Raw genomic sequence first — 21,731 nt, 5'->3', positions numbered from 1 at the left:
GACAGATCTTACGGAAATTAACAAGAATGCTTATAGCACCCCGTCATGGATATCACTTCTGAATAGCCTTGCGAGCTTTCCGATTAAAGCAGTCAGACATGTATGGCTTGCGGCTCTCTTTTTCTTTCCGACAAGTGGGCCTTTGGTGGCTGCCTATCTGACGAGAGAAATAGAGGAGGCTGCGAGACGACGTTTTCTATGGGATGAGGGAGACGAGGATGATGCAAAGGAAACGTATTGCTCCTATTGTCGTGTCCTGAACTGTTTTTTTCGTCATCTTCCACTATGTTTTAGTGTTGATTTGTTTTGTCTATTTATGGGTTTTTTGGAGCGTTTTATTCGTCCAGACGATGCCACGTTGGATAATGTCTTCAGGACTGCGCTGCAGCGATACATTGGGCACTGTCCGGCGAGCGCGGAGGTTTGGAAGAAGTACATCCGCTGGAAAGGTGAAAAAATTCGTGACGCACATCTGCGACGTGAGTGGGTTCGTAAAATGTACATTCGGGTGCTTCGAACACCCTTAAACGGTTTAAACGAAATCAAAGAAGACTATGACTTCTTTCTGAAGGCAGAATACAGGGGAAGACCTCCGACTGAGGGCCGCTTAGAAGAGAGGCTTGTCCGCGCACGCGGGGCAGCCGTTGAACTTAACAGATTCATGGGGATGCACGGGAATGTTCATGGTGGAGATGCTTTGCCGAGGCTCTTGTACCTTCCGCGCCCGGTAACGCTGACGGCGAACAATACCTCTCGCGTTGTGGCGTCGGAGAAGGAGGAAATCATGCGTCGCTTGGAGGTGGAACTTTGGGCTCAATGGACATCCTTGATTGATCGAGAGACCGGATCTACCGCCTACATGGGCATGGAGTTATTTGGTTATGAAAGGGTGCGATTCTTCTTTGCGATGCGGGCTAGCGTCTTCCCTCACCAGGCCTTTTCTTGGACTAGCCTTGTAGATTATTGCCTTGGACAACAGCCGCTTCTTTCGGAGACTGAGCGACGGGCAATGGCGAGGGAAGTTCTCGAAAAGGCGTCCTTTTTGTTAAAAAGGAATTTTCTTATGCAGCTCTCGTACTGTGATTACATGCTACGGGATCTGGCGGACCCAGACTACGCCCACCGATCCATGAAGGGTTTACTCCTTCAGCAGCGCCAGTCCATTGTGGACTACATTAAGAGAGAGGCCCTTGTTTCTCTCGAAGGGGCGATGGTAGCGTTGGAGCGCATTGCACTGCTGTCCATCAACTGGATGCGGTGGGGCAGTCTAAGTAAGGAGGTGACGAACTCTCAGTACATTCGATTAGTGGCACGCTTTACAATGCATCGTGTGGAATTTCTCTCACTGATCATGGGTGTTATTCGACGCGCTTCGAAGGAGGAGCGAAACTTTGTGCCGCGCCGTTGTCTGCTTGCATTTAACACATTTTGTCACTTTTGGGTAGAACTCGAGCTTATTCGCAATCAGGCCAAAGCTGAGGCGGTTATGATACTCGAACGATGGAAGGATCATTTGAACATGTTTTGCGGTTCCGCCAAAGACAAGGGATGGGGCTTAGTGGACTGCGGTGTTGACGAGTATTTTATCTCCAGCTGCGCGAATTTGTGCCGTAGTGATCCATCGGCGGTGCAGAAGGTTTTGGGGTTTATGGATGAAGTACGGCTTACGGCTGTAAACTCCCTTTCCTTTTTGCCGGAAGAATTGGATTCGCTGTTAAACAAAATAAGAGGAGTTCGGGACATGTTCTTTGTTGTGGATGCCGATGCCGGGAGGGTCTCATCTTCCCCGCTGCCTCTTTGCCTGTTTAGTTCGCGACTACGGGGTGCGACCGTCCCGCTACAGACGTACGATCATCACCTGTTTTCGGCAGGGGGAGCGTGGCACGAGGAGGAGAAAACGTACATGTCGTGGCATGCGGAGGAGGCGAGTGAGGGGGGCAGTGCTGCCATGAGCGCACCAATGGGGTCTTCTGTGGAATTAATGCCGGACGACGCGCGTTGGGTCCCGCATGCACCAAAGCGAGCCCATGCTGCAGCAGAAACCTCACGGCTTGCTCAGAGAGTGAACACCGAACAGGAAGTCAAGCAAAGGAGAAACAAACGGCCACCCAACAGGCGGTCCCTCGTTGCCGAGGGTGTGTTGCTTCATGATTTGCCCACCGCCATCCACGCCGCGGGGTGCACGACTGCATCCGATGCGGTACTTCTGCGAAAGGTTGAAAAGATGTTGGTCATGTACCTGCCGTCAACGTATGAGACGGATGTTTTGTTTCGAGACCGTGCGGTTGGCACGGAGTGGCTACTTCAATTTATGGAGCGCATGCCTGCCATGCAGTGAACGAGGCGGATTAGAGGCGTCACTAAATTGCGACACACACACACACACACAAACATACGAACACGGGGAAAGGAAGAAACAATGAAAAGAAGGGAATGGCCGAAAAACCTCCGCATTGGTGTCGGAACATAATCGAGATGATCTTTACTTTTGCAGGTTTTTTTTTTTTTTTTTTGATTAATGATAAACACATGCCTTTTTTTTTTTTTTCTCTTTTTAATGTTTTCGTTTTTTCTCCAGTTTTTTTTTTTTACATGCGCCGACAGGTTGCCTTTCGTTGTGCAAAAATAGAATTTATTTCACCCAAGCCGGAAGCGCTCATTCCTGCTGCGGAAATAAAGTCCATTTCCCCCACCTTGCTGTACCGGAGGCTTCTCAAACTGTACATTCGCAAGTTTGATACGGATCACAAAACAATAGTTGCCGCGTGGAAGCAGACAAAATTTGAGTTTTGGTACCATCGAAACGACACACCAGAAGAGGCTGAGTTGCAGAATATTCGTGGCCAGCAGATATTTGAGGCCATTCGGGCCGGACTGGTTCCTGTCTACAGGGACAGCAAAACGAATGAGACTTTTTTCAAGTATGATGCCGACACGTTGAAGGCAGCCCATAATCACATTGACCCTGTGGATGCCGAAGAGTTTATTCGCCGCTACCACGACAAGATCTCGCCCGAAGATGTTGCGGAGATGAAGACGATGCTGAAAAAGCTGGGTCGCTGGAAGGGACCGGATGAGCTTCGTGACGAAGACTTACACCGCGTCAAGCAGAAGGTCACCCGCAAGGCCAAATGCACAGATCCCGACGATTGAAAGTCTTTTGTTACGACTGCGGTGACATGTTGCTTTCTCTCTTTTTATTTCTCTCTCTCTTTGTGTCTGTGATGTTTGGAAAAGGGGTGACGCCAGATTTCTCAAGGAAAGGACGACAAAAAATAAATGAATATAAAGTGAAATTGTTTGAGATGAATCCTTTTTCCCCTTTGGTGCTGTTTTTTTTTTTTTTTTTTTTTGAAATGCGTTTTGTGCTTTTTTTGACCTTTTTTTTTTTCTATTATTTATTATTTATTTATTTATTTGTGCTTTTACGTATTGACGGCAATTTTTAAAACACCCGCCTGTTTATTCTCTTCCTACTCTCTCCGGAAGCAGTTATGGTGCTCGCGTACGGTGGGGAAGGCGTGGATGACCACGATTGGCTCATCACCCGTACGGTCCTGCCTTCGTTCGAGAGCGTCCTCGATGAACTTGAGCCGATCAGCGAGTTTGTCTGCCCTCCGTTTGTGCCACCGTGTCGTTCCTCACGGCATTACTCTCTGATGACGGATGCCTTGACGATAGGCGGGGTAATTAGCGAGTGGGAAAAGAAGATGATTCTTGCCAGGTTAAGGCAAACTCCTCCTCTTGTTGAGGAGGAATTCCAAAGACGTCTTAGTACGGTTCATACGCGTAATACAAGAGAATACATACGTGAAATTCAAATTCGTGCTTCAACGCAGGTTGAAGCTGAGCAGGAAGGGCGTCGTCTGGAATACGAGGGAGGAATTTCAAGAAGGGAGGCTGTCTTTGCCCGCCACAAAAACTTGGCGACTATTTTGCGAGGGGAAGTGAAGACGGTTAGGGCAAGGCGATGGTGCACCATCATATTTTCTCATGTGTTTCTCACGGCACTGATGAAGGAGAGACGCATTCACGGGGCGTATGAAAAGATTACGTGGATGCTTCTTCCTATTATTAGGCGCCGGGCAGCCGTCAGCGTGAAGAGAAAAGAAGCGGAGAAGTTAACTCGAATGAATCTGGAAAATATACCATTTCCGTCGCCGTCTATCATTCGTAGTATGTACGGGACCTTTTTTAAAGGGTGGCCATCTCCTCTTTTGGAGATGCTGGCGCGAAAGGCAAAGCCGCTTTTTTTTCAGTCAGGAAAGTTTTTGATGCATGAGGGAGACTTGGACCGCTGCATGTACATGATTACCACAGGCTCAGTGAGTGTTATTTTGAATGATCGCTCAAAGGGGAAAAAACGAACGAAAGAGTGCAGTAAGGCATGTTTTGCGCTCACTCCACCGTGTTATGTGGGAGAATTTGCCTTGGTGTGTAAGGAGCCTCGGAGTGCATCCATTCAATGTGAAACCGATGTGGGTGCCTGGACTGTTTCCCCCGAGGACTACGAGGAGGTTGCGCAACATTTGAGTCCAGAGGTGGCAAGTCAACAAAGAGAAGCGACTGACGTTCGACGAAGAGCAAACTTGCAGAAATTCTTTCCTTTGCGCGTTGAGCTTCTTAGCCAATTTCCGTACTTTGAGAAATTCAGTGTTGAGGCTCTTAATAAAATCATTTCTGCCGTCGAGCCCATCGTGCTTCACGACGGCGATCCTCTGTTTTCAAAGTCTGATATGGATTCTTCCGCCTATTTTATTCAAGACGGCGTTGCTATCCTCTTGGAGGAGGATGGCACCCGACGTACCATACCGCGTGGGAGCTGTGTAGGGATATTTGAATGCGCCTGTAGTGTTAATGAGAGAAAAAAGTATTCTATCATCAGCAAAAATTACTGCGATATTTGGAGAATGCGCCGCGAGGTTCTTATTGACGTTGGAATGAGTGAACCGGCTGCGTTTTTATACTGCCGCAGTGCCGCCAAATCCCAACGTGCAAATGAGGTGGTGAAGCCCACAAATCCTTCTATTTCCGTGAGAAAAGATCCGTATCTGACGTTTTGTTTCACACGTCAGTTAATAAGCCGATTGTGGGAAGCCGCTCTTCCTGTAATTTACCTCAATGACGAGAAACTTGTGGCTCAGGGGCAGCTTTTTAAGCAGTTCATTATATTGCATAATGGTGTGTTTGAAACAACAATTATTGCGGGAAATGGGGAGCATCATACAGTGCGGATCACAGTCAATGGCGAGGTCACTGCCATGGAAGTTATTTCGGGATCAAACGACAACTCGCTTTACAAGGGACGGGAGCCCATGACGAAGGCATTTTTCAGTTTGGTTTTGGGAGCCTACGAGTACGCCTCTTCGATGCCGCAGTACAGTTCCACAGTGACGAGTTACGGGCTTTCGGAGGCCTTTGTGGTGGATCGTGCGTGCTTTGATGCCCTAGTGCCTCCGGAGCTCAGGGAGATTATGGAGGAGGACAAAGATGCACGTAAACTTGTGTACTCTTCTCACAAGGAAAATGATCCCGGCGTGATTATGTCGAACATGCATCTTGGGTTTGCCTCGACGTACCGCAAGAGCAGGAAATGCCATGTAAAGGGCGATGCAATTTGAATGTACAGTTTTTGTTTTTAGTTTTCTTTTTTTTTGGTGGAACTCGGGTGCGCACAAAACATTCTGATATGTGGAAAGAAAACGCTCACTCGAAAGAAATTTTTTTTTTCTGCTGGAATGTTGTATTGGTACTCCCTATCCACCTTTATCTTTCTATATATGTATGTATATAATTGAATTTACCGATTTGCCTTTTTTTTTTTTCTGTGAACTTTTGTGTGTATGTATGTGAGTGTAAAGGGGTCGTCATTGTCACTCTCTCTTGGGGACCTTCGTTATGGGAGAATGTACCGGCATTCTCATTGCGCTGAGCAGCGAGGAGTTGAGCGGCTGGGCGGGCTTATTGCCGTCTCATTACCGAAAGTGGCATGGAGGCTTTTAAGGGATTTACTGGAAAAGTTCATTTCCTTTGAGACGCGGTTTAGGCTGTCAGCGTACCTCTCAGGCAACCGTTTCCGTGGGCACTGGGTTACCGTCACCCAACTTGAGAGCGGGTCATTGCTTTACTGCGATTGAGCACACATGAGGTTTGTTTGGGCGGGCTCCACAGGGGACTGCGCAACTGTTCTTTTGACGGCAGAAGAACGGAAGGGCAACGCGAGTGCCTTCACGGGTTTGATCACCGTCAACGGCGTTTGACGCGCAATAAATAAATAAATGAAACGCTCAGTCCAAGAAGTATAAATGTAAAGATTTTGTTGGTGCACATTACTCTGCGGAGTGGATTTTTTGTGATGAAGATGAAATGCCACTGCAACTAATGTTGCTAGTATCGTCTTATTTTGTGCTTACGCTGCACGCGATCAGTTATTCCCTATTTATTGTTATTATCATTTTTTATTATTGTTTGGATTGGAGGCAAGGATAAGGCAAATGGAGTTTTTTTTTTTTTTTTTTTTTTTTTTTTTTGCGTGATCGATTGATTTAAAATAAACGCATATTTTCTCAACCCGTACGTATGACGACGCCGATCATCATAAAAAAATAATGCCATGTTTTTCTGGGGTTTGACGGGGCGCTGGTATAATGCACACTAGCGGATGATATTGTGATGTATGGCCTTTTTTTCAGCTGTTGAAGCCGCTTTTTTGGCAAAGCGGCGCGAGGCGAGGCTGCTGCTGCCAGGGCCTGGTGCAACGCCTTTTGTGCTGCCGGACGGAAGGCGTTCGCTGGAAGAATAATTTTGTCTCCGTCAGGCAACGTGCGGAAAATATGGTGTGAGAAACCCTACTTTTTTATTTATTTTTAATTCTTGAGAAAACACAATGGTAACGGGCACGACGAGGGAGATCGTAGGTGGGATCGAGGACAGTGGTGTGCCGCCTGAGAGGCTTTTTCGGTTCTGTAGCAAAAATATAAAAGTATGTGAAGAAGGAAGGCATTTAATTCCAGAGGCTTGCTTCATCAAATAAATACGGAAAAATCAAGGCCATTTTGACCGCCATGTTTTTGGAGAGAAATGTGAATATGTGGAGGGGTGTTGAGTGCACCATGGCGCTGAAATTGGATGTTGGGGAAGGAAAGATGGGAAAAATTAAAAGGAACCTTTCTTTTTTTGTTACGAGATGTGGGATGACCCTTCATAATGGGGTTCCGATGCATTACAACATGAAGAAATGGGTGGATAGCTGTCAACACAAATGGCTCATTGTTTTTTTAGATTCAGAACATGTCGCGGTTCATCGAAGTGGAAAACCCCCAGTGGCTTTTTTTCCCTTTGGCGGAATAGAGCAATTCAAAATACATACAAAAGAGCCACTCTCAGAGCCACATGGGGTTTTAGTTTTGGTTTACGCGATTTACATAATATTGCATGAATACATGCCGTGTGATCGTCTTTACCATAAGAACCAACGAAAGCACGGCTTTGTTGTTGGTTTGAAGCGCCTGGGTTTTCATTGTGCTTATTATCTTCCGGCCACTTGTGTCTGTGTGGGGAGGGGGGTGGGGGGTCGATGCTGCGTACAGGAGGGCGTCTTGCCCCATAAATGTACAAATGCACTTGTGCTCCCATTTTTGCAGCTACACCATGTTTGAGCCGTGGGGGGTAGAGAAAGAAACACGTTGGCAAATACGTGGCCCACATTGAATGGTGACGGCGTTTATTACTTTGTGTATTCTTTTCATTTCTTTTTTTTTTCTGTATTCCACGCAAAATTACATGGAGAAAGGAAGTTAATACCAAACGCTAAGCGCTACTGTGAAATTCGAAGGCACTGAAAGGACCAACAACAGCACACACACCGCCCACACACACAAATATTTGTATGCTCTCACGTGTTGCTGCAGTGAAGGCACCCCGCACACACAACCGTCGCCGCGTGACCGGATCCAGCGGAAGGAGGAGGGAAGGAGGAGAGAGTGAGCCGCAGAGGCCCAACATGTCCCGGCATGTGTTTAATTCTGCGGTGCTGTGCTCCTTGTCATCATGTTGATGTGCTGTGGCAGTGGAGCTGCGCACGCTGTGGAGAGTAGGTCCGGGGTTGTGCAACTGGCGCAGGAGATCGACGTTTTTGTGCCGAAGAATACGCAGGTGGTGTCAAGAAATGGGAGTGGTTTATTTGAAGTGAAGGGAGCATTTGTCTCACCCTTTCTCTTCCGTGCTGGCGGAGTATTGGTTGCCATTGCTGAAGGCTTTTCCGAGTATAACGTCCATGAAAATAAATTGTTTACGATTTGGTCTTCCGACATTGTGGCCGGGTACATCAAGGCTGCGGAGAAGTAGCCGTCCATTCTCTCTGAGATCACCAAGAAGGAGTGAAGGGCACGCACCGTGCTTGGCAGCAGGCATGGCGATAATTGTTTGCGCGTTTTTCACCGGCCCACAACAGTTGCGAGGGACAGTAAGGTGTTTCTACTTGTGAGAAGCGATACTGTAGGATATGACAGTTATGGTGTTATTTGGGAGAAAGGTGGCTGGGATATTCAACTGGTTGAGGGTGTGGCCACGCAGCTCAAGGACGGCGAGCCGAGTACACTGATTAGCTGGGCTGAACCCAGGTCGCTTTCACAACAGATCCCCAAACACACTAAATATCACCTGAGGGAACTTTTGACTGCTGGTGGCTCAGGCATTTTGATGCAGAATGACGCACTTGTGTTTCCCCTGGTGGTGGCGAATGGGAAAAATTAACCTTTTTTCATGATCCTCTGTTCGAGCAACAACGGCAACAAGTGGATGCTCTCAGGGGGCATTTCCCCTGCGAAGCGCATTCACCCCCGCATCACCGAATGGGAGAAGGGAAAACTTCTCATGGTCGCTCAATGCGGCAATGACCAGAATGTGTACGAGTCGCGTGACATGGGGGGAAAGTGGACGGAGGCTGTTGGGACACTCCCAGGCGTGTGGTTCAAGTCACGACCAAGAGCTCCCTGGGACAAAAGCTTGCGTGTAGGAGACCTCATCACCGCGACCATTGAGGGAAAGAAACTCCATGCTGTACACTCGGCAAGGGCACCCCTTCTGGGGGACTGAAGCCAAGGCGCTCTACCTTTGGGTCACGGACAATAGCCGCACGTTTCATCTTGGACCCCTTTCTACGGATCATGCTGTGGATGAGACGCTCGAAAACGCCCTGCTGTACTCGGATGGTGCGTTGCACCTTTCACGAGAGAGTATTGTGGGAACGCGCCGGGGCATATCCCTTGCCCACCTGACGGAGGAGCTGCAGACGATCAAGTCCACCCTCAGCACTTGGGCGCAGCTGGATGCCTCCTTCTCCGCTTCTTCCACACCCACGGCTGGCCTGGTTGGACTCCTGTCCAATGCGGCTAGCGGTGACACGTGGATCGACGATTACCGTTGCGTGAATGCGGAGGTCATGAATGCGGTGAAGGTCAAAAATGGGTTCAAATTCACGGGGTTTGTGTCCGAGGCAACATGGCCCGTGAACAACCGGGAGAGAAGTGGGCCGTACACTTTTGTAGATTACGATTTCACACTTGTGGCGACGGTAACCATCCACCAGGTGCCGAATGGAAGCACTCCTCTGCTGGGTGCGGTGCTGGCCGAACCCATCAGCACGAAGTTCATTGGGCTTGCGTACAATACGGACGGCAAGTGGGAGACAGTGTTCAACGGCGAGACAACGAAATCAGGCAGCACGTGGGAGCCGGGGAAAGAATATCAGGTGGCGATCATGCTGCAGGAGGACAACAAGGGCTCCGTGTACGTGGATGGTGTAATTGTGGGGAGCTTGGCGACGCTACCAACACTTGATACGCGGGGGCATGAAATTGCGGACTTCTACTTTGGGGGCGGCGAAGACGAGAAAGATAAAAAGAGCAGCAGCGTGACGGTGAAGAACGTTTTTCTGTACAACCGCCAACTGAGTGAGGAGGAACTAAAAATGGTCAAGAAAAGTGACGGCTCCATGCATGGGGGCGTGTCGCGGGCGCTGCTGCTGCTGATGCTGCTGGGGATGTGGGGCATTGCGGCCCTTTACTGAGAAATTGCAGTGAGGAATTACTGCCACCGGCGTGAGCATCTGTGCTTCTCCACGCACCCTCCGGAGTAATTGCCAACTATTTTGTAGATGCACCGTTCATTTTATGTATTTTTATTTTCGGTTTGAATACCCTTTTCCCCCATGAAAGTCGTTATTTAACGGCGTGCTCCCCCTCCGGGGACTGCACCGCTGGTTATATGTTTTTGTTCTTCTCTTTCATTATATATACATATATCTGTCTTCTCCTATATAGTCTAATTTTCTGATAATGGCGGATTGTATTTAATGTTTCCGCCTGCCGATGATAAGTGCACTCGGCATTGTGCTCAACGACGATGGCGGAGTGGAAAAAAAAAGGAGTTGGGGTGCAAAAAAAAAAAAAAAAAAAAAAAACGCACTGAGCGCCCCAATGAAATTTGGGTGTTGTGTAGACACCATAGGGCTGAACGGTCGAAGCAAATGTGTTTTTAGTTCTGCATGAATAATGTACAAGCAGTCTTTTTTTTTGCCGCGTCACGATGGGATTCTTTTTTTTTAGTTCTTTAATGGGTGTGCAAGCTTTTTTAAAGGGGTTTTAGAAAATTTCTAACTTATTTTTATTTTAGGAAAAGTATTGTGGGTTGCCGCTGGTTGGGCTGCCGTGCCATCTCGAGCCTCAGCGGCTTTCATTCTCCCTTTTTTTCAGTCCTGCATCTTTGCTGCGTGTTTGTGTGTGCCCCTTCACGTGCGTGGCTCTCTTTTCTTCTTCTCTTTTTTAATTCTTTGCGTGACTGCAGGCACACACAAATGCACGGCGTACATGTTGCGGTGCAGTTGGATGCTCCTCCTGCGCTCGCTGCTGGCAGCTGCGTCACTCCGTGGCAATGAGGAGAAGGAAGGGGGAGGCAGTGAGAGTGCGCCGTGGCTCTCATCCCCTGTGAGAATGCTGCACGGCGTGTGGCGGTATTGTTTTGAGGCGCCGCACCATGAGGACGTGGCACGGAGTGTCAGATCTCTTTTTTGTGTGTCTGCTGCTGTGGGTGTGGGCGCGTTTGCGCCGGACTTGTCGGCACGATGGCCGCAGCGTGTAGCTGTTACTGTGTTCTCTCGGGAAATATGCTGCCACGCTTTCACGTGCGTGTTGCTTCGGGGACAATGTGCTGGCGGCTGTGCGGTTGCCGAATGGAGGGAGAGGAGTGGAGGGAAGTGCGTGAGTGCAGCGGTCAAGAGTCGCGCTGGGTGTCTCGCCGCGGAGCGCATTGCCCACCCAACGCAGCACCGCTCCTGTCGGGCATCCAATATCACACTGCAACATCGTAATCGACGCCACCAGCACGCGGCGAGGCAGTGGATGCCACCACTGACACGAGTGCGACCGGAAGGGAACATGTCCGCTGTTGCGTTTCGAGGGGGTCACACCGTGTGGCACAGCGGCGTGCCCACAAACTCCTCGCGGAGTCCGCACACGACACCGGGCATTGGATGTGGGGTGTTTGCGTCATGGAGGACACTGCGGCTGAGTCTCTCTTCCTTCAGGCGGACGGACACCTGATTTTCTTCTTTTTCCCACCCAGGCGTGTTGCTGCGTGATGACACCACAACGAGGCAGCCGTTTTCACCATGGAGGGGCAATATCCGTGGTGCTATGCATTGGGAATGTAAATGACGAATGCAATATTGAAGGCAGTGTCATGGTTCTTTTGTGCTGTGCGAATTGCAAAAATTTTCCATAAAGCACGTAATTTGCCTTTTGCCTTTTTCTTTTATTTTGCCTGGGAGCCTGATATGATGCATCGCTGTTGTGGCGTGTATGATTTTGGGGTCCCTGCGTGTGGCCGCTGCTTTACCGAATCCCCTTCCCACTTTTGTGTGTTTGTGTGTGTCAGGGACGATATGCGCGCATGTATTATTGTGGAGTGTGTGCGGTGACGGCGCTGCCACACGGATGTGAGACCGTAGCGAGCGGAATGCGTGAGTGAACACTCCGTGCACACCACTTTGTTGTTGTTGGCTCTCTCCAACGTTGTGCTGGGTGGTTGGCACCCACTTGCCGTCGTTGCGGTGGTCCTCGTGCATTTGGTGTGTATCGCAAACCGTGCCGTCACACTGTGTAGATGACTCTCCTGTTGTGTCTGCTAGTCATTTTTGTGCGTATTTTTTTAAAATTCCCCTTTAGATTGTTTGTTAGTTTTAGCTTTAACTGAATCCAACTAAGAAAACAAGGAGAAACAATGTCTGGAAAGCGTAAGAGTGTACACAATGACAATGCCAGGAGTCTCGCGTCTGCTGTACCGCAGGGAGATCGTCAGAGGAGGGCGAGGCCAGAGCCCCAAACCGACATGGATCAGCCTGCTGCGACTCGCAGAAGAGTGGAGTAGGTGCGGCGATTAATATGGGGTATTTACAGTTGAGTGGAAAGGAATTCATGCAGGGGATGCTACGAGTCTGTGTAGAATGCGAGGTGGAGCCATGTGGTGGAATTTCCTGACGGCAAAGGGGTGGGAATGGATTTGAGGGAGGGGAAACCACCACAGCCATGGACGTACAAGGCAGTTGGCCGAACTTTTGAAAAGGATGATGGTGTGGAGCAATCCGGTGCAGCACGTCCCAGTCTGATGGTGCTCACCTCGGACGAGGGATGGCCGTTCTCGTGGGGGGGGGGACTGAACCTATTTGTGACTGCCATGTGAACTGTGAGGTGGAGCGAGTGTGGCAGATCGTCAAGGGCGATGTAACCGAGTGGTTTAACAGTCGTCCTGAGGAGCACTTTAAGCCCGAGAGGCGCGTGTCATGATTGGGACGCCCGGGATCGGGAATTCGATGAACGCCGGTTCTTACCTCATCTACCAGCTGCTGCACTACGATGCGGAGCAACTCCAGGTTGTTTTCCACTGTTTGGGAGATACGACGTAAGTGTTTGACAAGACCGTCAAAACGGTGTCAATATACATGGGTGACTCCAGTAATGCGTCTGTTGTGAGGAGTTTGTCTTGGCGTGGTCTCAATGGGTATGTTGTCTACTGCGCGGCGAAGATGGGTCGTAATCCGTCTAGGATGCGGCTTCCTCATGAATGGGGCATGGCTATGGTAACAACACCGAACGAGGGTAACTTTAAGGAATGGTACAACCAAGGGACAGCCGTAAGAACTGTAATGAATTACCCTGAAGAAAAGGACGTGAAGGCGTTGTGTGTTTGGATGAAGCGTGACCAGCCTTTTGGTAAGCAGGCAGAGTACTGGAGGGAGGTGAGGGTTGCATGGATAAAGTGAGACTGCTTCTTTGCTACATCTTTGATAAGCGATGATCTGGTGGTCGGATTGAGGTTTGCAACAGTACAGTTGATAAGATGACCGCTTTGGATACCAAATATTACCTTACTTTGGGAACTAATAAAATGTGAGATGTTAATAACGTTTCCCACAAGCTTGTGGATACCGTCCGAGTACAAGGAGAGCGCAATGGCGAGTCGCCTTTCAATGCACCGATGACTGCCCACCTCGCAAGCAAAACATTGTGCATGTTGGCAAAGTTAATGCCGCAGGCTGATTTTAATTTATTTGTATCGAGGGTCAGAGATTATTTCATACCAAAAAGTTTGGGAATTACGCCGTGTTTGCATTTTTAAATGGGGATTCCATGACTGCAGTAGGACTCAAACTGAAGGGACTGAGGTCACCAACACGACGTCAGTCACACCGCTGTGCGCCGGAAGTGTACTCACAGGAGGGCTCCACCAGGCACTATTTTTTTGCCGTCGGTGGAACGCATTGACAAGAAGACTGATGTAGAGTGCGGGGTGCTGTACATTCCGGAGGTCGAAAACCCTCCGCTGGTGGACGGCTTTTTCTTTGTGAAGTCAAATCCAATGACGCTGGTTGGGCTGCGGACGAATATGGCGAGTGGGCACCACACCACCGCCAGCACTGTGAGGCAGTTCACTGAGTGCCTGGCGGCATATTTTAATAGTTGGGAGGAATTATTCCGAGACATGTCGTGGGATATTATTTATGTGCGGCAGGCAGACAGCACGCCGATGAGTGGCTGGCAGAGACGTGATGTTGAGCACCCGACTGAGGGTGAGTGTAGGGAGGAGGCGGTGGCTGTTGCGGAATTTGGGCTGAGGAAGGGATGTCGGTGCCAGGTGGGGGGTAGCGGATGCAGAAGTACGTGTCTTCTACAGTGAGTGAAACAGGCGCATGGTTCTCCCCGAGAATCCCTGTGGTGCTTTGCCTCAACGAGCACTGCGGTGTGTCTGGGAGGTGGAAGGGATCGCATTTGGGATGGTGCTGGTGGTGGTGGCATTGCTACGGGTTTGTTGCGTGACCACATGGCTGAGGCATTGTCTTTGTGTTGCTACCGTCATAATTGCTGCTTTTTCTTGTGGAGCGGATTGTAGTGGGTGCTGCGTTGTATTGATTTCGTTTGTGAATTTGTTTTGCACCGCCTTTCGCTCCCGCAGCGCTGCGCTGATGTGGGTGGTCGGCGCTGGGAAGTCTAAACGAACCCGTGAAACGGGGTGCTGTTGACATGGGCCTCACATGTCATTACTGATGGTGCTTGGGGATGGGATGGGGGTATGCGGGGAGTGAATTGTTTGTGAATCTGTTTCGGTTTGTTTCCCGTTTGGGGGAGCAAACTGTGAGCACTCCGTGGGTGTGCGCCTTTCTTCTTAGTTTTTGCCCAACGATCACCACAGTCTTTTTTTTTTTTTGGGAAGAGGAGGGGGAGAGTGTGTGACTGTGTGGCTTACGCGTTGCTGGGGACCGTTACTGTTGTGTGTGTGTGCGTGCATGCATGCGGGTTGTTGGGGCTGGCAAAAGTCGCTGCCCTCCGCCGTCGCCGGAAGACACAAGGCCCAGGCAAGTGAATGGAAGGACGATAGGAGCATTCACGGGACCCTCACCACACTCGAGGCACAAACCCCCACGCCCGGTGAAGTACGCGGATGCTTGTTTTTTGTCTACGCGATGCCGTCTCCCGCTGCGCTAAACAGCTTCGACTGACGACGGAGCAGGCAGGGGGTCATGGGGGCGGGAACCAAGCGGATCGCCGCCCCAACTTTGATGCGTTCTTCCGTGTCTGTGAGAGTCACTTTTTGAGCCACCCTCTGCATCCGCGGAAGCAGCGCGCCGTTGCTGAGCAGCACGAAGGGCGTGTTCTGTTGCCCATGCACCGTGCTTGCTGTTTTTTCACGCAGGCGCCGCGTTTCTGCTCGCTGAGTTGTGCCCGGCCGCCGCTCCATCGGCAGCGAGACTCTGCCGGCGTGTGTTGCAGTGACGTCGGTAAACGCGTCTGGCTGTGTGTCGACTGCTGAGATTTGAGGCGCAGCCTTGGCGCCCCGCAATGCGCGGCCCCGTCACATGAGTGGGACCGTGGACATGCAATGTTTTTGCCGACGCGCAGTTCAACGTCTTGTGGCGGATGGTACGCGTGTTGGTGTGCGGACGTGCGTAAGTGTGTGCGTGGCGGTGGTTTGTAGCGTCCTTCCCAAATTTGCGGCGTCGTTGGCCCTCCGGCGGCGTGCGAATCACCCGACGATTCTTGATGTATATGTTTTTGGAACTGCAGTCGTCTGGAGCTACTTTCGCATCGATGCGGGGCTTAATTCCGCCTAGCGCGTTGTGGCTATGAGGAGCGGATCACGGTGGGTCAATAACGAGCGTGATGACGTGGCTGTGGTTCTCATTGTGCAGCCTGGCGGTGCGCCTCTTCTGTGCCCCCTTCTTATTGACGCAGTTGCATGTAAGCTCGGTGAGCCGCGCCTGTTGCCGAGAACCGCATGATCCAAGACGCACTGCCGGAGCAGCGGCGCTCCAGACTTCCTTGTTGTCGGGAGTTCCGGGCATCATACTCAGGAACCGGCTGTACTGCTCGTCGAACCACGTGGCCGCCTCCGTCGTGTGCCGCTTTGCGTGCGTGCATAGGGGGAGGAATGTGAGGCGCGGGAGTGCGGGTTGCGAGGGGAGCGGTCACCGTGACTGCACACTGGAGAGACGAGTGAGCTGTTCTTTACGAGGAAGTTGGCATATTTCTTCCTCGGGGCGGAAGGCTCTGCCCCCAGCAGTAATTCTACGCGGCGAGAAGGCACAAGGCCCTTCGCAGCTGCGGCACGACGTCGATGCTCGTGGCAGGCACCTCTTTACTTTTCATTATTTATAGATCATTTGTTGATTGGTTTATTAGGGACTTTTGAAGAGAATGATCGCGGGAGAGCTGGCTAACTTACTGTTTATATTCTGATAAGCGAATGCGCTCCTTTATGCTACTTTTCCTATCTTATGAATTCCTGCGAAGAACACGAATTTAATGGGGCAGGGAACCGATAGAGGCCAGATAATGTTTTGTTTTTATTTTTAAATTTACTGACACAGCGAGGTTGGTTTAAGGAAATGGCTTTGGTTCATTTTACACGGTCTCCGAGTGGAGCGATATTGGCGCCCGTCCTCCGCACCTGGTACGCCAACATGGCGATATGCAGGTGCACCCCGCCTTTGTTGGTGAAACCGGGGATGTCGGAGGCGTCGTTAACTGTGGCCACCTCAATGACAGGCTTACACTTGATTTTGGGATCCACCACCAAACCCCGGAGGATTCGACCCTTACGGGACATGTTGCGAATCTCCGGGCGCCTCAAGTACCAAATTGTGGGACACAAGTGCTCCCGCCCATCGTGTGGGTGCGGCCCGGGAGTTGGGGGTCCAGCAAGGGCTCCTCATCGCCGAAAGGGAGCGAATGAGCAATGACTACGCCCACGCCGTTGCGGACGTGCAGAATCGAAACGCTCAGCTTAATTCGCAGGCGGAAGAGGCGCATAACAACCTATCGGCGCGCGAATCTCACATTGCGGTCGCCGGCGGCCTTTTTGCAGAACGAGAATACACGGTCGCCTGACGCGAACAGCAATTGGAGGCTAACCGCGCCCAACTGCAGGAGCGAGAGGCACGCATTAGTGCTAGAGAGGCGTAGCAATCCGCGCGGGATGCGGAGACGGCAGGCGGGGAAGAAGCCCCTACGACTCGGAGAGGTTTGACAGGTGGACCTGTCGCGCGTCAAAATATGGCCGAAGATGGCGTTACAACACAACCAGATCAGGCGCGTCGCTTGGTGGTTGGGGGCGCGTTGTTACGCACGGCCCAACGAAGTTCGGCGGGAGAGCGACGGCAGGTTATCATCCCCCAGACCTCTCAGGGCAATTTTGTTTTGACCACATTTCCGTCCCTTGATGCCTTTGCCTTCCTGCACATCCCACTTGGACGCCCATTCTGGTCAAGAAGAAGAGCAACTGAGTTTCTGCGCGTTCGACGTCACCACTTGGGTCCGGCATGTATGGAATGAGGGCGTTTCCGGAGTCGTCGTCGACCTCCGGAGTGCATACAATTATTGGCAACAGACGGAGCACCAGGTCCAACTTCCCTTCGACTGTTTAGTTGCGTGGATAGGTGCGCTGGAAGCGGGGCGGGACCTCACCGACCGTTTCATGGATTTGGACTGGATCTTACTGCAGAAATTCCGGATGCAGCTAATGATGGCATCCGATTCCGGTATCCGGCTCTCCAAACTGCGCGCCCGTCTTTACACCGCCGTTTATGAGGCTGACATTTTGCGAGGGCAACCCAGCCTCTCGCGAAACGGCGAGGGACGCGACGACCGGTGCGATTTCCACCGTGTCGCATTTACGGGCACGACACATCTACATGCAGCATTCGAAGTGCACCTAGAAGAATTTACTCGCAGTACGGACGGCCGTCAAAAAAAGGCGAAGGGGCTGCCCGCCGCTCATGAAGACGGACGACGGTAGCCCCCACCCGTTCTGCCGCCTCCCGCTATTCCCCACAGACGTCGCACCGCACCGCCGATGTCCCACCCGACATTTCAAATCGCCCGACGCAATCGTCGAAAAGGGCAAAGGAGCTTATCCGTAAACGACGCTCGACCGTGGTACGACGAACCACCGACATCCTCGCTTTTGGCCAGCCACACGAAGAGAGCGAACGAGGCGGATCGATAAATGTGGGCGACGTCAACGTGGGAGCAGAGAATGTCCCTAGCTGGGCAATTCACAACCTTTTGCCGCACGCACGAACGGCCGATCAACGAGGAGAGCTGCGCGGCCTTTTGGTGGCAATCGAAGTGGCGCCATCGGCCTGACTGCAGTACGCCAGGGTGCTGCGGTCCATGTTAGAAATGAATCGAACCCCGCTGGGCATGGTGATTCTGGGGCTACAAAATATTGCGGCGCGCTCGGAGACGAAGCAGACGAAGCAGGCGCGCCCCCTGACAAAGGAAGAGATGAATCAAGTTATCCACAGCCGAACCGATTGGAAAGAGCGTGTTGTCTTACGACTTGCGTGGATAACGGCGAGTCGTTTGTTTGAGATTGCATCCTTGACACCCAACAATTTTACACTGGAGCCGGACGGGACCTTAATTTTGGATAGGTCCGTGGCGCCGAAGACGGCGAGGGCGGATCCCCACCGCGCCTCGCGGTTCGTGAGGATACGAGGGCAGGACGCCTTCGACATTATAAAGCTATGCGGGACACTTCAAGAAAACGCAAAACTCACGAACATGACGACCGCCCACGTGGAGCGAGCCCTGGCTCCTTGAGATGCCACGGCGCATTCCATAAAACGCGGTGCGCTGAAGCGCGCTGCTGAAATCGTGGAGACGCACAATTTGAGCCCACACGTGATCTCGCAGTTGGCGGAGCACGTCGACCCGTTCGACCTTCCCCAGAATACTGTTCGATATTTGGGGAGTTACACCACAATGCTGACCCAGGTGTTGCCGCTGGTCGCATTGATGTGAAGGGAGACAATGCGGAAGGGCAGTAACCCTGGTTGAGAGCAGAGGAGCGTTTTTTCATGATTTTAATCACAATCATGCCGCTACAATAACGAGACGCGCGACAAGGACGCGTCGGGCCATTCCACAAGACGAACACGCTATCCCGTTACAGCAGGTCAAAGTGCCCGTATTGAATACCAAAGTGGATCATGAGTCGGTTGAACCCGGCTACCTTGGAGAGGCTCATGCAAGTTTGGGGGCTCGTCGGGCGGTCCCCTTTCCCTCCGTCTTCTTCCTCAGGTAAAGCGTGCGAAGGCTCACGGAGGATTCCAGCAGCTGACGCGCGATTGTTGAGGGAAGCGGGAGTAATCGAGGACGCTTTGTCCACAATAACAGGCGGATGGACAATACCTTTTTCGGTTGTGGAGGAGAAAACCACCGGTTTACGACGACGATGGATCGCGTGGCCGCGCGACAAGAACAGAGAGGACCCTTATGAGGCTCATGCTCCTCTTTTACACAGTTACCATTATTTGCCGCCTGTGATGGCTGGGGCCGCTTCCTGCCTGGAATTAAAGGCATCCTTTGCTCAAGTTTCTTTACCGCGGGAGACTCGGCATCTCTTTTGATGCCGCGTGGAGGACGGCACGCTGGTGGAACTGACACGGCTCCCAATGGGATACAAGGCCAGCCCAGAAATTCTCCAGATCATTATTACTTCGGCAATTGCGGGGGTGACGACGGTGGCTCACCGCCTCTGGGCTGCACCTCCATCGGTGCGTATCGACGTTTGGATCGGTAATGTACGCATTGCAGGGTCGAAAAGCGATGCGACATTGTGGGAAGCCCTAGTGCTTCGTAATGCGGACAGTTGTCACGCCACGGTAAGGGAGGATCGCAAATCGGGCGCTACGCAGTACACCTTTCTGTGGGTGCGGTTTGATCATGCTCACCGGGCGGTGTCACTGAGTGACAAGTTTGTCCGGTCTGTGCGCGCCATGCCGGCGGCCAATTCTTTAACCATCGCGGAAATGGAGGTTACGGCGTCACGCTTTTTGTATGCGGCGGCCATTTTTGGCACGCGTTTATGCGACTACTACTTTTTCATCAAGGCAGCGCGACGACGATTGTCCGCACTTAACCGGGGGATTGTGCTGGAGACATCCCCGACGAACGTTCCGCCTGCAGCGGTTGGTTTGGGCGAGAGATCGTGACACATCATCGAGAATATAACCGTAAGCGAATCATCAAGCCCACAGAAAAGGCATCGGCCGCCATCATCACGGACGCATCGCTCCAGGGATGGGGAGCCGTTTTAATTCCAGACTCCGGCGACGTTAAAATTGCCGGAGGAAAATGGAAGAGGAAGCCTTTTCTTATCACGCAGGCCGGGGCACGCGCGGTGCGCTTAGCCTTATCGGCCTTTTCCGCCATCTTGCCATCCACCATGGACGTTTGGGTGGACAACACTTCGCTGCAAGGAGCGGCGAATAAAGGCAGCTCGAAATCGCACGCGTTGACGTGGGAGCTGCAACGGATATATGAGTTTTTGGACTCTCGCGGAGTGCAGGCAACTTTTGCCTACGTGCGGTCTGCAGAAAACCCCGCAGACGGCATATCACGCGGTCGTGTGTTTACACTTCAGGACCTGGCGAAGGGGAGCGGTGGGGTCCTGCGGCTGGAGGATCAAAAAGACTGCCGCTTTGTAAGTAATAATATTCCAGACCCTAACTGAGTACAAAATGTCACTTGAGCGCTCAAAAGAATATATATATATATATATATATATATATATAATCAGAAGAAAACATTGAAGCAATTAACTGCCTCTGCATTAATTCCCTCTTTTTTCCCTATCTTGTTTGGTTTATATAGATAATTTTAGGATCCGGCCAGCTGCCCAGAAGATTATTCGGGCTTGTTATTTTACTGATTATTGGCAAAAACGGATGATTGAGCCACCGCGATTGACCGTGGAGGATGCGTAACAAGTGTGTGTTTCACGCTCTCCACTGCATCGCCCTCTCCTGGGGCCGGGGCACTTCTTCACATCCCTACTTATTGGGCGGATGTGCTCGAAGATGATGGCTGGCGTGCGGCCATAGGATTCATATGAGAATAGTCAATGCAAAAGAAGAAACGGCCACTGCACGGCTTTGCGTTTTTTGTGTGGGTTGCGGCGCCACCACGTCCTATTGAAATGATGGAGTACTTATTGTATTTTTATTTTGCTTGCGCTGCACAGCTTCCTTTTTTTGGTCACGGTGACTGCGTGCTCGTCGCACGCGCCGCATCGTCCGCTGTTGCTCCCTCTTTGTGTTGGTGGGGAGGCGGCGAGCGACGGCTTTGGTGGAGTGGCGCCCCAGTGGGAGAAGGAAGGCACCGACCGCCGCTGACGGTGACAGTCTTTGCTACAGGCGATCTGGAGGGATGACGTTGTTGCTGCAAACAACTGAGATGGACGAGGACCGCACTGCGTCTCTTTCCCCTTTCTTCATTGCAGTTTTCTGTAGACACACGCACCGCACGGCAGCGGCTCGACCACCATCCGGATGTCTGTGAGCCAATCGGACTGTGCAATTGATTTGGGCTTTTGTTTTCTGTGACTGATTTCTGCCGCCGTGCTTCTTCATCCCTTCTGTGTGTAATGCCGTCTGCGCGTATGGTGCCGCTGTGTGTTGTGCAATGCCAACCCACATGAGCGAAAAACGACACTCTGACAGCTGGCAACTGGCGAATCCTCCACCCCTATTCCGCGTCACCAATAACACCTTCTTTTACGCGCTTGATGGCTGGCTGTTGCGACGCCGCCATGTGAATCTGTCTCGGCTCTTGTGTGTCGTCCACGGTATCGGGACTGCTCTGTGATGTAGCCATTCGGTAACAGGAGCGGCG

General features: G+C 51.4%; 4 protein-coding genes and 2 pseudogenes across 4 annotated transcripts, besides 18 other annotated features; all 6 read left to right on the top strand.

The window, feature by feature from the left end:
- Tc00.1047053507035.130 (hypothetical protein, conserved) lies at positions 1-2,338 on the top strand (the record flags this gene model as incomplete). The annotated part of the gene is made up of 1 exon (XM_810877.1): positions 1-2,338. A coding segment is annotated over one exon (2,338 nt), but the record flags the coding sequence as incomplete, so codon positions are not given.
- Positions 1-3,923: a sequence feature (heterozygous, Esmeraldo-like haplotype).
- Positions 2,371-2,396: a microsatellite.
- Tc00.1047053507035.120 (hypothetical protein, conserved) lies at positions 2,434-3,153 on the top strand (the record flags this gene model as incomplete). Its single annotated transcript, XM_810876.1, has 1 exon — positions 2,434-3,153. One exon carries the CDS (start codon positions 2,434-2,436, stop codon positions 3,151-3,153), a length of 720 nt encoding a protein of 239 aa, XP_815969.1.
- Positions 2,535-2,590: a sequence feature (A-rich).
- Positions 3,333-3,353: a microsatellite.
- Positions 3,395-3,419: a microsatellite.
- Tc00.1047053507035.110 (cyclic nucleotide-binding protein, putative) lies at positions 3,495-5,621 on the top strand (the record flags this gene model as incomplete). Its single annotated transcript, XM_810875.1, has 1 exon — positions 3,495-5,621. One exon carries the CDS (start codon positions 3,495-3,497, stop codon positions 5,619-5,621), a length of 2,127 nt encoding a protein of 708 aa, XP_815968.1.
- Positions 3,924-4,191: a sequence feature (haploid, Esmeraldo-like haplotype).
- Positions 4,192-4,368: a sequence feature (heterozygous, non-Esmeraldo-like haplotype).
- Positions 4,369-5,084: a sequence feature (areas merged during assembly that could not be assigned to a particular haplotype. This can correspond to areas where the two haplotypes were merged or to regions with more than two copies in the genome that were merged during assembly.).
- Positions 5,085-8,354: a sequence feature (heterozygous, Esmeraldo-like haplotype).
- Positions 6,501-6,530: a microsatellite.
- Tc00.1047053507035.80 lies at positions 7,889-10,069 on the top strand (annotated as a pseudogene).
- Positions 8,355-17,565: a sequence feature (areas not merged during assembly with more than two copies in the genome that could not be assigned to a particular haplotype).
- Positions 10,439-10,462: a microsatellite.
- Positions 12,441-14,234, top strand: Tc00.1047053507035.75 (annotated as a pseudogene).
- Tc00.1047053507035.70 (uncharacterized protein) lies at positions 14,995-15,363 on the top strand (the record flags this gene model as incomplete). The annotated part of the gene is made up of 1 exon (XM_810874.1): positions 14,995-15,363. The coding sequence occupies one exon, from the start codon at positions 14,995-14,997 to the stop codon at positions 15,361-15,363; it is 369 nt and encodes a 122-aa protein (XP_815967.1).
- Positions 16,231-16,403: a mobile genetic element.
- Positions 16,231-20,790: a mobile genetic element.
- Positions 17,566-20,706: a sequence feature (heterozygous, Esmeraldo-like haplotype).
- Positions 20,498-20,749: a mobile genetic element.
- Positions 20,602-20,632: a microsatellite.
- Positions 20,707-21,731: part of a sequence feature (areas not merged during assembly with more than two copies in the genome that could not be assigned to a particular haplotype) that runs on past the window's edge.

Source organism: Trypanosoma cruzi, genomic scaffold (genome assembly GCF_000209065.1).
Source record: "Trypanosoma cruzi strain CL Brener 1047053517133 genomic scaffold, whole genome shotgun sequence".
Lineage (NCBI taxonomy): Eukaryota > Euglenozoa > Kinetoplastea > Trypanosomatida > Trypanosomatidae > Trypanosoma > Trypanosoma cruzi.
Note: the sequence above shows the minus strand (reverse complement) of the source record. Positions and strands in the feature narration are given on the sequence as shown.